Source organism: Danio rerio, chromosome 18, assembly GCF_052040795.2.
Source record: "Danio rerio strain M-AB ecotype USA chromosome 18, GRCz13ab, whole genome shotgun sequence".
Classification (NCBI taxonomy): domain Eukaryota; kingdom Metazoa; phylum Chordata; class Actinopteri; order Cypriniformes; family Danionidae; genus Danio; species Danio rerio.
The window spans coordinates 54,328,804-54,342,500 of NC_141038.1; the positions used below are offsets into that span (position 1 = coordinate 54,328,804).

At 43.7% G+C, this 13,697-nt stretch overlaps 2 protein-coding genes across 12 annotated transcripts in view; one reads left to right on the forward strand and one right to left on the reverse strand.

The window, feature by feature from the left end:
• Positions 1 to 39: 39 nt before the first annotated feature.
• On the reverse strand, positions 40 to 8,507 carry cttn (cortactin). Of its 2 annotated transcripts, NM_001423896.2 has the most exon segments (15): positions 961 to 1,341; positions 1,485 to 1,553; positions 1,692 to 1,827; positions 2,015 to 2,163; positions 2,288 to 2,357; positions 2,595 to 2,650; positions 2,759 to 2,869; positions 3,066 to 3,176; positions 3,253 to 3,363; positions 3,637 to 3,691; positions 3,801 to 3,911; positions 4,628 to 4,757; positions 7,262 to 7,335; positions 7,573 to 7,656; positions 8,383 to 8,507. In NM_001423896.2, coding segments are annotated over 14 exon segments (1,404 nt in total). In that variant the 5' UTR covers positions 8,383 to 8,507; the 3' UTR covers positions 961 to 1,204.
• The window catches only part of pik3c2g (phosphatidylinositol-4-phosphate 3-kinase catalytic subunit type 2 gamma), a 16,650-nt gene continuing 11,093 nt past the window's right edge, over positions 8,141 to 13,697 (forward strand). The window contains exons 1-14 of one of the 10 annotated variants that reach the window (XM_087293652.1): positions 8,141 to 8,280; positions 9,329 to 9,445; positions 9,556 to 9,758; positions 10,352 to 10,428; positions 10,540 to 10,682; positions 10,771 to 10,885; positions 11,403 to 11,514; positions 11,594 to 11,658; positions 11,805 to 11,868; positions 11,972 to 12,088; positions 12,202 to 12,232; positions 12,445 to 12,634; positions 12,771 to 12,893; positions 13,650 to 13,697. The exon at positions 13,650 to 13,697 is cut by the window's right edge and continues 81 nt beyond it. In XM_087293652.1, the coding sequence (XP_087149778.1) occupies positions 9,421 to 9,445; positions 9,556 to 9,758; positions 10,352 to 10,428; positions 10,540 to 10,682; positions 10,771 to 10,885; positions 11,403 to 11,514; positions 11,594 to 11,658; positions 11,805 to 11,868; positions 11,972 to 12,088; positions 12,202 to 12,232; positions 12,445 to 12,634; positions 12,771 to 12,893; positions 13,650 to 13,697 (1,313 nt within the window). In that variant the 5' untranslated portion in view covers positions 8,141 to 8,280; positions 9,329 to 9,420. Of the gene's footprint in view, positions 8,281 to 8,467; positions 9,446 to 9,553; positions 9,759 to 10,351; positions 10,429 to 10,539; positions 10,683 to 10,770; positions 10,886 to 11,402; positions 11,515 to 11,593; positions 11,659 to 11,804; positions 11,873 to 11,971; positions 12,089 to 12,201; positions 12,233 to 12,444; positions 12,635 to 12,770; positions 12,894 to 13,649 lie in introns of those variants that run through there. The other 9 variants (XM_087293654.1, XM_087293656.1, XM_087293651.1 and 6 more) reach the window with 9 other exon arrangements.

Sequence of the window (13,697 nt, forward strand, 5' to 3'; positions counted from 1 at the left end):
TGTGTGTGTGTGTGTCAGTGATCTCACAAACACACACAGTTTTGGTCCATCTTTTATTCTTAAATGATATTTGTTATAAAACAGGCGTGTAGAGAGCGCTCGCAGCACAGATACAGCACACACACTCAACTAAAAGTGCCAAACACAGATGAAGATTAGCATTAGCAAAGCCGTTACACACACACACACACACACACACACACACACACACACACACACACACACACACACACACACACACACACACACACACACACACACACACACACACACACACTTCATCAACTCCACCGCTCCTGTGTGGATTGTCATTGGATATACTTGAGCAACACACACACACAGACACAGAAATCATGCACTCACAGAAGAACACACACACACACGCGATTAACGAGACATGAACACACACACACACACACACACACACACACACCCTTCAGCAGGCCGCTCTGAGCGCTGCACGTTTTGGCCTTCATTTACTGTGTTTGAGATCAAACATCACTGATACACTCCTGATGAAGCTGCAGATGGAGGAGGAGGAAGATCTGCTGTGTGTGCCACTCTCTCACACACACACTCACACATACACAATGTATGCACACACTCACATATGATTTCAGGCACACATACATACTTCAGCACATTGAGTGCGTGCACACACACACACTCACATATGATAGCATACTCACATACTCAAGCATGCACACACATACTAGAGCATCAGCGCACACACATACTTGAGCGCGCACACACACACACACACACACTCGAGCAGACGCATACACACTTGAGCGCACACACACACACACACACATACATACTCGAGCATACACACATACTTGAGCGCACACACATACACACACACTTAAGCAAACACATACTTGAGCACACGCGCACACACATGGTCGAGCATGCACGCACACACACATACTTGAGCACACACACACACATATATACTTGCACATCAGCACACACATACTTGAGCATACACACGCGCGCACACATATACATGAGCATCCATGTGTACACACATACTTGAGCACGCACGCTCACACACATACAATTGAGTGCACACACAGGCACGCACACGCACACACACCAGTCTGACCGGATGATCTTCTCCGTGATCGTTAAATCTCTATTGGCAGTTTGAACCGGTGAAGCAACAGGAAGTGTGGATGTTCTGCGGGAGGAAGTCAGGTGTCTACTGTCGGACCTCCACATAGTTAGCAGGGAAGAGTCCGTACGCGCCGCGACACACACCCCTCCACCAGCCCTCGTCAATCATCTCGATGTTGGTGATGATGTCATCCGGGTCAAAGGAGATCTCGTCATCACCCGCTGGACACACACACACACACACACACACACACACAGAGAGAGAGAGAGAGAGAGAGAGAGAGAGATCAGTCAGATGTGTGTGTGCTCCTGATCATTAGAGTGTGTTTAAGAGCTGTTCTGAGATCAGTGATGGAGTCACTCACCAGCCTGATAATCATACAGAGCCACTGCGGTGATGCCCACATCCTCTGCGTACTCATACGACTCAGCTCCTGCGCACACACACACACACACACACACACTTGAACATCTAGAGTCATCTGTAAAGGCTGTGGTCATATGTATATATATGTGTGTGTGTGTGTGTGTGTGTGTGTGTGTGTGTGTGTGTGTGTGTGTGTTCTCCTGACCTGTGTCGGGCTCTGTGTTCTGGTACAGGTCTTCCTGCGGCGGCTCTTCATGTGTGTGTTCTGCTGCGTGCTGCTCCAGCTCGTACACATGCGAGCCGTTCTCCACAGAACACACACTCGCCGGCTCCTCCTGAGTCTGACACACACACACGCACACACACACACACACACACTTTTAATCTCTTGATATCAGGAAGGTAATACACAAACAGCTCAGAGTCAGATGGGTGTGTGTCAATCAGAACACACACACACACACACACACACACACACACACACACACACACACACACACACACAGACACACACAGACAGATACACACCTTCATGTGTGTGCGCGCCTCCTCCTGCTCCTGCTTCTCCTTGGCCTGCCGCCGGCTGCGCTCCTCCTCCAGACGCTGCTGCTCCTCCTCCTCCTTCTGCTTGGCGATGTTCTCGAAGCGGGCCTTGATGCTGCTCGCACTGCTGGAGGCTGGAGACGACAAGAAGAGGAGCCGTCACACACACACATGAACACACACACACACACTCGACTCACATTCACAAACACAGGCATGCGCACACACACTAATGCACACACACAGCTACAATCTGACCTGCTTCCACAGGACGGGTCTTCTGATACGCAGCACTCGGCTTCTGCACCTCCTCAAACGTGCCTGCGCTCTGAGGAACACACACACACACACACACACACACACACACACACACACACACACACACACACACACACACACACACACACACACACACACACACACACAATCAGACAGCTGTACAAAATTGAGGCACGCTCTCTCTGTCTCACACACACACACTTCTCTTTCCCAGTCTCAGGTTAACACACACTGAAATGAAGCAGGTGTAGAGTAATGATGAACACACACACACACACACACACACCTTGTCCATTCGGTCCTTCTGCACTCCATACTTCCCTCCAAAACCCTTGGAATAATCTAGAATGAAGAAGAGAACACACTGAGAGGAGGAGACGGTGTGTGTGTGTGTGTGTGTGTGTGTGTGTACAGTGGTGGGAGTATCAGTGTTACAGTGGGGATGTGGACCTTTCTGGGACTCGTGCAGCTGCAGCTTCTCCTGATGATCCCAGCCGACCGCAGACTTATCCTGACGGTCCGTCTGAACACCAAACTTCCCTCCGAAGCCCTTCACATAGTCTACAAGAACACAAGACCCTGATGTTAATATCTCCAGCCTCAGATTCACTGCCGTGTGGTGATGTGGGCTGTTTCTGCTGCACTGACTCCATCATAATCCCGCATGTACTGCTGATCATCAGTGTGCAGCAGCCTGTGCTGAGCCGTGTCTGTCTGCTGTGTGGAGTGTGTGTGTGTGTGTGGTGAGAGCGCAGACCTTTCTGAGACTCGTGTTTCTCCGTCTTCCCCTGATACTCGAAGCCCATCGCGCTCTTGTCCACCTTATCCGTCTCCACGCCGAACTTTCCCCCGAAGCCTTTAGCGTAATCTGCAGATTGAGGAGCAGCATGAGAGACAGATCCGGAAACACAGAGACGTGCAGGACACAGAGGAGGAGGACTGACCTTTCTGAGACTCGTGCTTCTCTGTTTTCCCCTGATACTCGAAGCCCACCGCGCTCTGATCCACACGGTCAGCCTGAACACCGTACCGGCCCCCGAAACCAGTGGAGTAATCTGCACACACAAACGCACGCACGCGCGCACACACACACACACACACACACACGCACAGGATGAGCAGCTGATATTGAGAGCTAGTAGTGAAGCCATATTTACAAAACTTCGCAGATGCTCATCATCGGAGGACTCTGACGTGTTTGGTCATTTATCAGAGCTCTTATTCTCGATATTCAAGACACAATATGACCTTTAGTGTGAAATATAAACAGCTGTTGTTCATCTGCAGGAAGCTCACGATATTATGATGAGTAAGAGACTGCCATTCACCTTTCTGAGAGGCGTGTTTCTCCGTCTTTCCCACATACTCGAAACCAACAGCAGACTGCAGACACACACACACACACACACACACACACACACACACACACACAGGTGAATGAGGCTGCAGAACAGCAGTAGTGTGAGCTGAGCTCTGCAGGTGTGTGTTTTACCTGATCCACTCGGTCCTCCTGTAGCCCGTATTTACCCCCGAAACCCTTGGAGGTGTCGGTCTGAGAGCAGTGTTTGGACAGTTTACTCTGATACTCGTGACCCACGGCGGACTGAGGAACACACACCGTTCATGATGAGACACACACAGCGGTGCATTCACACCAACACACTCACAGCAAAGAAGATCCGCTCACACTAATGCAACTGATGAATTAAGCTCATCATCCCAGCCCAAACTCAGGAAATCTGATCTTTCTTAAGATTAAAATAGAGGAGGAAACACTGAGAACATTTCCCTGCTCTGTTATTAACCCTCCTGATGTCTTACAGGTCAGAAATGACCACTCGCAGCACAGAACAGATACACTGTGTTTTAATGACCGTCTCCTTAAATGACCGTCTACTAAAATGGTTAGCTAACTAAAGTCGCAAGTTGTGTCGTTACAAGTGTAGTTAGTTGGTTTGCCGTTTCCCTTATCCATCGTTCCAACGAGCATTCGCAAACTGCATCGCTAACTTGTATGCTTGCAGCTACACCTCTGGAGCTGTAGTTAGAAACAGAGTTCCTGGCTGTGTTCCATTCCCACTTATCCCCCCTAAGCCCTATTCACTTAGAACATTCCAACATTTAAACTTGGAAATATATTTTAAATAAGCATTAAAGTCATGTCTCTTAGCTGTGATTTGCTTATAAAGACTTTTACAGTTCAGTTTTAGCGATCTTCATGTTCACTATTGCGCTCCCTTGCCATTTATACATATACACAGTATATAGGAATTATCTGGCTTTGGATAACGGCACATCAGTTTATCCCTGTGCTCTTGCCTTGTCCATGCGGTCCTGCTGAAGACCAAACTTCCCCCCGTAGCCGTGAGAGGCTTTGGGCATGGTGGCCAGCTCCTTCTGCTTCAGGTCGCTGTGTTCAGTGGAGACCGTCTGACGCAGCTTATGAATACTGGAACACACATTAATAACAGCACATCTGAGGATCATCCACTCCCACACACACGTTTAAAATATATCATATTACATTCGACAGAAGATGTAAGTATGATAAAAAACATTCAGAATTTAAAACCAGTTTTAAACTACAATATTTTCTACCTAGAGAACAGAATAAGATCAGTAATATCAGAGTAACATCAGTAACATCAAAACCACACACACACACACACACACACACACACACACACACACACACACACACACACAGTATACAAGTCAAAGATGATGTGCGTTTAATATTCAATTCTTTACTGTTCAACTAACTTTTTTGATTTTGTGAAAGAAAACCAATAATCTGCATGTAGTAATGTTTACTGTCGTCAGCCTAACAGATATATTTAACCGATATATTTATATTTAACAGATATATTTATATTTGACAGATATATTTATATTTGACAGATATATTTATATTTGACATATATTTATATTTGACAGATATATTTATATTTGACAGATATATTTATATTTGACAGATATATTTATATTTGACATATATTTATATTTGACAGATATATTTATATTTGACAGATATATTTATATTTGACAGATATATTTATATTTGACATATATTTATATTTAACCGATATATTTATATTTGACAGATATATTTATATTTGACAGATATATTTATATTTAACCGATATATTTATATTTGACAGATGTATTTATATTTGACAGATATATTTATATTTGACAGATATATTTATATTTGACAGATATATTTATATTTAACCGATATATTTATATTTGACAGATATATTTATATTTAACTGATATATTTATGTTTGACAGATATATTTATATTTGACAGATATATTTATATTTAACCGATATATTTATATTTGACAGATATATTTATATTTGACAGATATATTTATATTTAACCGATATATTTATATTTGACAGATATATTTATATTTAACCGATATATTTATATTTGACAGATATATTTATATTTGACAGATATATTTATATTTAACCGATATATTTATATTTGACATATATTTATATTTGACAGATATATTTATATTTAACCGATATATTTATATTTGACAGATATATTTATATTTAACCGATATATTTATATTTGACAGATATATTTATATTTGACAGATATATTTATATTTGACCGATATATTTATATTTGACAGATATATTTATATTTGACAGATAAATTTATATTTGACAGATATATTTATATTTGACAGATATATTTATATTTGACAGATATATTTATATTTAACCGATATATTTATATTTAACCGATATATTTATATTTGACAGATAAATTTATATTTGACAGATATATTTATATTTGACCGATATATTTATATTTGACATATATTTATATTTGACAGATATATTTATATTTAACCGATATATTTATATTTGACAGATATATTTATATTTGACAGATATATTTATATTTAACCGATATATTTATATTTGACATATATTTATATTTGACAGATATATTTATATTTAACCGATATATTTATATTTGACAGATATATTTATATTTAACCGATATATTTATATTTGACAGATATATTTATATTTGACAGATATATTTATATTTGACAGATAAATTTATATTTGACAGATATATTTATATTTGACAGATATATTTATATTTGACAGATATATTTATATTTAACCGATATATTTATATTTAACCGATATATTTATATTTGACAGATATATTTATATTTGACAGATATATTTATATTTAACCGATATATTTATATTTGACATATATTTATATTTGACAGATATATTTATATTTAACCGATATATTTATATTTGACAGATATATTTATATTTAACCGATATATTTATATTTGACAGATATATTTATATTTGACAGATATATTTATATTTGACCGATATATTTATATTTGACAGATATATTTATATTTGACAGATAAATTTATATTTGACAGATATATTTATATTTGACAGATATATTTATATTTGACAGATATATTTATATTTGACAGATATATTTATATTTAACCGATATATTTATATTTGACAGATAAATTTATATTTGACAGATATATTTATATTTGACAGATATATTTATATTTAACAGATATATTTATATTTGACAGATATATTTATATCTAAGTGAAGCAACACACTGATTTAAACAGGTCTTGTTTAGACCATTTTGAGGGTTGTAAACAATAATAACTATGGTCTCAGTGTGTTTCCTGTTTTACACTTGTCATTTCTGGAGCTTCTGAGAGTCGAGTAAGAGCTGCATGTTGATCAATCATGTTGTGACCGCTCTTTAAACATTGAGTAATGACTGAACTGCCTCTCGTCACAGTTATTAACTAGTCTGATAACCAGCAGGAAATGTTGATGGGCTGATGACATCACCACACTGAACCGCTCTGCACGCGCTCGTGCTCAACATGATCAGGACATTCATCTCAGACTGACTTGATGTGCTCCTGGTGTCCGGACCCCTGCACAGTCTTGGCTCCCCATCGCTGCTCCTTCTCGGACACGTCATTCTGTGTGTGATGCAGACAGTGAAACATGAGCGGAGGGAAACACACACACACACACACACACACACACACACACACACACACACACACACACACACACACACACAGGCACGCTCAGGGACACACACGAGGAGCATCTGCAGCTTCAGCTCAGTCAGGAGGAGAAGATGATGAGGAGGAGGAGGAAGAGGAGGAGGAGAAGAGGAAGATGAAGGGTAGGAGGAATGTCGGGGTTTGTACCTCAAAGTCAGGGTCAGTTTCCCAGTCATCTGCTCCTTCATCCACTGACATAGAGACAGACTGACCAGCGGCTGCCTTCCACATCTGACAACACACAACACACACCGTCAGAACACACACACACACACACACACACACACACACACACACACACACACACACACACAAACCAACTGCCAATCAGAACACACCCACATTATCTGACAAAACACACACCATTTAATTACACGCAACACACACATTATCTGACACCACACACACCATCTGATAACACACATTACACCGTTACAACACATACACACAAAGAAATGATCGGACAATGCAAAACAAAATTAGAACACACACACACACACACAACACCATCCAGCACTAATAATCTGCCATACACACTCGCTCACAAATCAAGACACCTATCTAGGTCACTAGATAGTCAACAAAACAGATCACCAGTGGAACTGGCTAAGGCTACTCATCTGAACAGCAAACTGCACATCTGTGTGTGTGTGTGTGTGTGTGTGTGTGTGTGTTCGAGCGAGTCTGGGTGTGTGTAAGAGAGATAATGTGAGTCAGTATATCTGGTGTGTGTGTGTGTGTGTGTGTGTGTGTGTGTGTGTCCGCCACGCAGTCGCTCGGGCCCCGCTGGTTCCTCTTCTCTCTCTGTGAGCCGGTAAATCACGGCGCGCGCTGCTATAAAGCGTTATAACCGCGGTGAGGAGCGACCGTGACGCGTCAACACCTCGCCCTCTCTGCTCTCTCCGTCAGAGTAAAACACACACTTCTCACACACTCACGCGCTCTTCACACACTCACTGTGCGGCTCGATGTCCTCGTAACGCGGGTCTTCTTCAGGTGATTGAGGAGACGCTGATTATAGATTTGACCAGAGCAGGCGTCCGCTTTCCTGACCGCAGCTTCCGCTTCCCACTTCCTGCTCCACACCGACCGAACCACCTGCGCTGGGAGCGGGGGAACTCCGGATGTCTCACAGCGACTGGGGCAAAACGAATACACAATCATTATCTCAGATTTTTTTCAAAATCATCACAAATATTGATTAAAATAACGCTTTATTCGACATCCTCAAGACAATCTGCGTGGAGCTAATCTATCATAAATCAGGCAGTGGACGTCTGAAGAAAGCTGGTCTCCGAGTCTCCCCTCAGAATGGAATAGTACGGCCGAGGAGAGCGACTCTAGAATTCCAGAGTCGACTCCAAGATTCGACTCCTTACTATTTTCTGTGATTCTGAGTGAATCTGTCCATATATCTGTCAATATTCAGATTAATCCCACATTTCTGCTCATGATCGATGTTCATAACCGTGTCCTGTTTACATCAGCTATTAGATTTCCCTTCTGCACGGTGAACAGACCGAACACCTCACATCAATACTCAATAGTCTGAGGAGACGCCGCACCTGATGATCCACCAGCTCATCAACTCTGTAGAAGTCTCTAAAAACTCGTTTATTTCGCTGTTCTGCTGTAGAAAATCAGTTAATCTGCTGTTATGCTGATAATCCTGCTCTTCTGCAGTTAATTATTCAACATTACTATATGAAAACACAAGATTAAAGCAGTTTAATCTCCTGTACATCATCAGTGAACAGGTCATTATGTGAAGGGCTCCTCCGCATCCACCAGACACGAGTGATTCTGTCCTCATTCATTCTCCATATCCTCTGTTGAACACAAAAGAAGATATTTTGAAGAATGCTGAAACCTGTAGCCATTGACATTATTTTGTTTTTCCTAGGCTACTACTGCAGCATTCTTCAAAATATCTCCTTTAGTGTTCGACAGCAGAAAGAAGCCCCTAAAGGTTTGGGAACAGCTGGGGGAGAGTGGATGGTGAGGGAATCCTGCTGTTTGGGTGAGCTTTTGCTGGGTTTTGGCGCCTCCGGTGTTCCACACAGGTGAGCGCAGGTGTCTGTGGGAGGAGCCGCGGATTTGGCGCTCAAAGCACCTGTCTTTCTTCTTCAGAACAGGATCGATCAGTCCGGAGGCCCGTGAATGCTCCGCCGATGAAGCGCACAGACGCGGCTCTCAGGGACCGGCCGGAGGACTGGCGGCTCCCCGCGCTGGAGGAGCAGGAGTACCGAGAGCTGACAGCCGCTGGAGGAGCCGCGCACAGCCGCAGGACAGAGCAGGACACACCGCTGCCGGACACCGGAGACTCCAGCCCGGTACAGAGATCACTGTACACCACAAAACCTTTCATATTTCTATAATTATTGTTTATTATTAGCTTTTCTATGTTTAGCCCTCCTGTCGAATTAAAATAACTTCAACTGTGTGTGTGTGTGTGTGTGTGTGTGTGTGTGCTGGGCAAAGGGTAATCACATCCAAAATAAAAGTTTGTTTTGACATAATATATGCGTTTATGTTTTATATTTATTACGTAGATGTAACACACACACACACACACTTACACACACACACAAAACTACAACATTGATTTTGTCACATAAATATTTACATTTATATAGAATTTGTTCGTATATTATTAGAATAGCATTATATACATATAGATTTTATATCTAAATATATTTTCTCAAATAAATGCATGCCTGTGTGTATATATACTTCTTACACACACACACATACACACACACACACACACACACACACACTCGTATTTATAATGCAGTTGCTACTATTAGCTGTACAGTAGATGTTTGTTTCCAGAGGCGATGCTGTGTTTGAAGCATCCTGTGATTGTTATTGATGATGATGAAGGTGTGATTAATGATGATGATGAAGGCTGTGTGTCCCGCAGGACTGGAGCATCAGGCTGGTGGATGCAGCGCAGGGCAGCAACAGCAGGACCGCAGCACTCTGCAGAGCAGCAGCACAGTGAGACATTCACTCACTCATTTAACTTCAGCTTAGTCCCTTTATTCATCAGCCGTCACCACAGCGGAATGAACCGCCACTTCTGTCCTGTGTGTGTGTGTGTGTGCGCAGGCTGCTGTGTGAGCGTGTTCCCGCTGCTGCAGTGCTGTGGGCTCCTGTGGCCCCTGTGCAGGAGAGTCTGCTGGGCTCCGCAGAGCTGCTCTTCAGGGTGTGTGTGCCGTGGCTGCCTGAGCCTCTGCTGTACCGCAGCCAGTGTAAGACACACACACACACACACACACACACACACACACACACTCACTCAGCAGTACTGTGGTAAAGCTGTTTCCCTGTGTGTATCAGTGCACTGGCGGGTGCAGGAGCTGCTGGAGGCCGTTCTGCTGACTCTGGATCAGTCCGCCGCTGACGCTCCGCTGTACCTGCTCAAACTCTGCAGCTCAGATCAGTTCCTCAGAAGGTGATCTCGGCCGCTCTCTGCAGTGTGTGTGTGTTTACACTTATAAGGAAGGTTTGCACCCTTATCAGGACAATAATGAGCGGAGTGTGTGATGGAGCTGCAGGACACTGAGGAACACACGATACTGACGCTGAGTGTCCAGATGATGATGTTTCTCACAGTACAACATTTCCCCGGAGACATGCTGTTTATATTAGCTCAGTTAATGACATTGAAATACACCGCTCAGAGAGGCTTTAGATCTAAATCAGACTAAACACCTGTGTCAGGATAGGAAGACTCCATCTAACTGCTCTAATTTAGATGCAGAACCTGAATGTCATTCATCACATGTACCTAATAAAGTGGCCGGGGAGTGAACATTGCATATACTGTTTCTGTCCAACAATATTAAATATAATATAAAGATGATAATAATAATGAGAGACGTGAGCTGTTCAGCAGGGTGTGCTAGATCTTACCCATGCCTGCAGATGCTGTGATCCTCAACTCCTCTGTTCTGTTCTCCTTCGTCCAGTGATGAAGTATTGGGCTATCATGAGTGCATCCAGGCGTATCACAGGTTTTCTGCTGATGTTCCTGTGCGTTTGGTGCTCAGAGACTCCATCAGGAAAACCCTCAGTCCAGACGTAAGGCCGAGTGGCTCAGATGTGCAGAATAATAATGATAATCTGATCAGGAGACGCTGACGGTGTTCTGTGTCTGCAGGAGGAAGACCACAAGCAGAGCCTCCATTACAGTCAGGTGCTGCAGTCTGCCTCCAACCACATCAGGTGCTCACTACAACCACACTCCAGTGAAGATTTACCCGAGGAGGAGAATGAAAACCACCCATTTTGTTGCTTATTATTGACACACACACACACACACACACACACACACACACACACACACACACTGAATATTGTTGGTTCCACAGGTGGAGTCTGCAGGAGAAACTGGACGTCTACAGCAGTGCAGTGACCCGGCTGATGAGAAACCCGGTCTGTGCCTTGTATTCATCACATTGTGGGGACTAAATATCCCACATGTATAGCAATATTGGTACATTTTGACCTTGTGGGGACATTTTTTGTGTGTGTTCAGACAGGTGAAGGTGTGTGTGTGCTGCTGGACAGTGCTGTAGGTGTGTGTGCTCAGCTCTGTGTCTCTACAGTGGAGATGGAGGAAGCCGCCGGCCGGCTGAAGAGCTTCACTAAACTGGTACAATACACACACACACTACCACTCTTATACTGTCTGTCTGTCTCTGTGTGTGTGTGTGTGTGTGTGTGTGTTTAAGCCGAATCATCATGTAATGCAGTGTTTTTCTCCAGACTCTGGACCACAGCGGTGACCTTCACACAGGTGAGACTGAACTTGCATGACTGTCCTGTTCAGTGCACGCTCTGCAGATCTCTGACACACACACACACACACACACACACACACATGCATTTTAAGCCATATTCTATATATATATTTATGCTTTATTTTTTCCGTTTATCAATATGTTATTTGGTATTTTCTCACACATTATTGTGTGTGTGTGTGTGTGTGTGTGTGTGTGTGTGTTTCAGCTGTCGTGGCGCTCCACCGCTCTCTCCTGAAGCTGCTTCAGATTTTCTTCAGGAGTTTTGATCTGGACTTCAGTGTTTGGGGAACACACACACACTCACACACACCACCGTCAGACGTGCAGAATCACCGCGGCGTTCTGCAGCTCAGCCTGACAAGTTTACACACACTGCAGCCCAGCTGGAGGAACGGGTACGACCAGATCCACAGCTCACACACACACACACACTCTGGCATCAGGGAGCGCCGCTGCGATTGAGGTGTGGAAAACCCTTTATCATCTGTGTGTGTGTGTGTCTGTCTGCATGTGTGTTTGTGTGTGTTTCAGGTATGATCACCTCCGCATGAGTGTGTCTGTCACACACAGCGGCAGGAATCTGGCTGAACCGGTGCAGTGTGAGAACATCAGCACGTCTCTGCAGCTCCACGGCAGGATTCACTGCAACCGCCAGTAAGACAGACACACACACGCACACACACTGATGCAGTTTTATTCAGTGTTTGACGTTATCATAACTGTACATGAAGAGAGGGAGGGGCATAGAATAGCCCCTCCCCTTCATAAAAAAAATCAGCCAATAGCATTTAGTTTTTCTGACAGCTCTGCCAGAGAGAGTTGTTGAGCTCAAGTGCATCCAATGAGACGAAGGGGGCGGGGCATGTCAGACACTAGTGAAAGCTTAGTCCCTATTTTAGGGGTCGCCACAGCGGAATGAACTGCCAACTACTCCAGCATCTGTTTTACGCAGTAATGCCCTTCCAGCTGCAACCCAGTACTGGAACACTCCCATACACACTCATTCCCACACACACACTCATACACTTCGGCCAGTGTAGTTGATCAGTTCCCCTATAGTGCATGTGTTTGGACTGTGGGGGAAACCGGAGCACCCGGAGGAAACCCACACCAACACAGGGAGAACATGCAAACTCCACACAGAAACACCAACTCACCCAGCCGAGACTCAAACCAGAGACCTTCTTGCTGTGAGGCCACAGTACTGACCACTGAGCCACCCCCAAAACAAGCTTCTCATGTTTTGGGGGTCTGCTCTCTTAACCCCGCCTTCATAATAACATGCTTTTCTCTGATTGGTCAGATGGCCCAGTCTGTTTTGAGTAATAGAAATCGATGTGGAATGAGTGACCGCTGATGTTCTGTGTGTGTGTGTGTGTGTGTGTGCGTGTGTGTGTGTGTGTGTGTCAGGCTGGTGTTTCCTCTGGCCGTCAGAGATCTGCCGTATGAGTCTGTGCT

What these genes read in the sequence shown, in the direction of transcription:
- cttn (XM_087291888.1), bottom strand. Translation starts at nt 7,656, where the DNA reads ATGTGGAAGGCAGCCGCTGGTCAGTCTGTCTCTATGTCAGTGGATGAA. An exon ending in AGGAGGACCGAGTGGATCAG is followed by an intron (nt 3,692 to 3,800) that starts GTAAAACACACA and finishes GTGTGTCTGCAG; the next exon opens with TCTGCTGTTGGTTTCGAGTA. An exon ending in GACCCGTCCTGTGGAAGCAG is followed by an intron (nt 2,164 to 2,287) that starts GTCAGATTGTAG and finishes TGTCGTCTCCAG; the next exon opens with CCTCCAGCAGTGCGAGCAGC.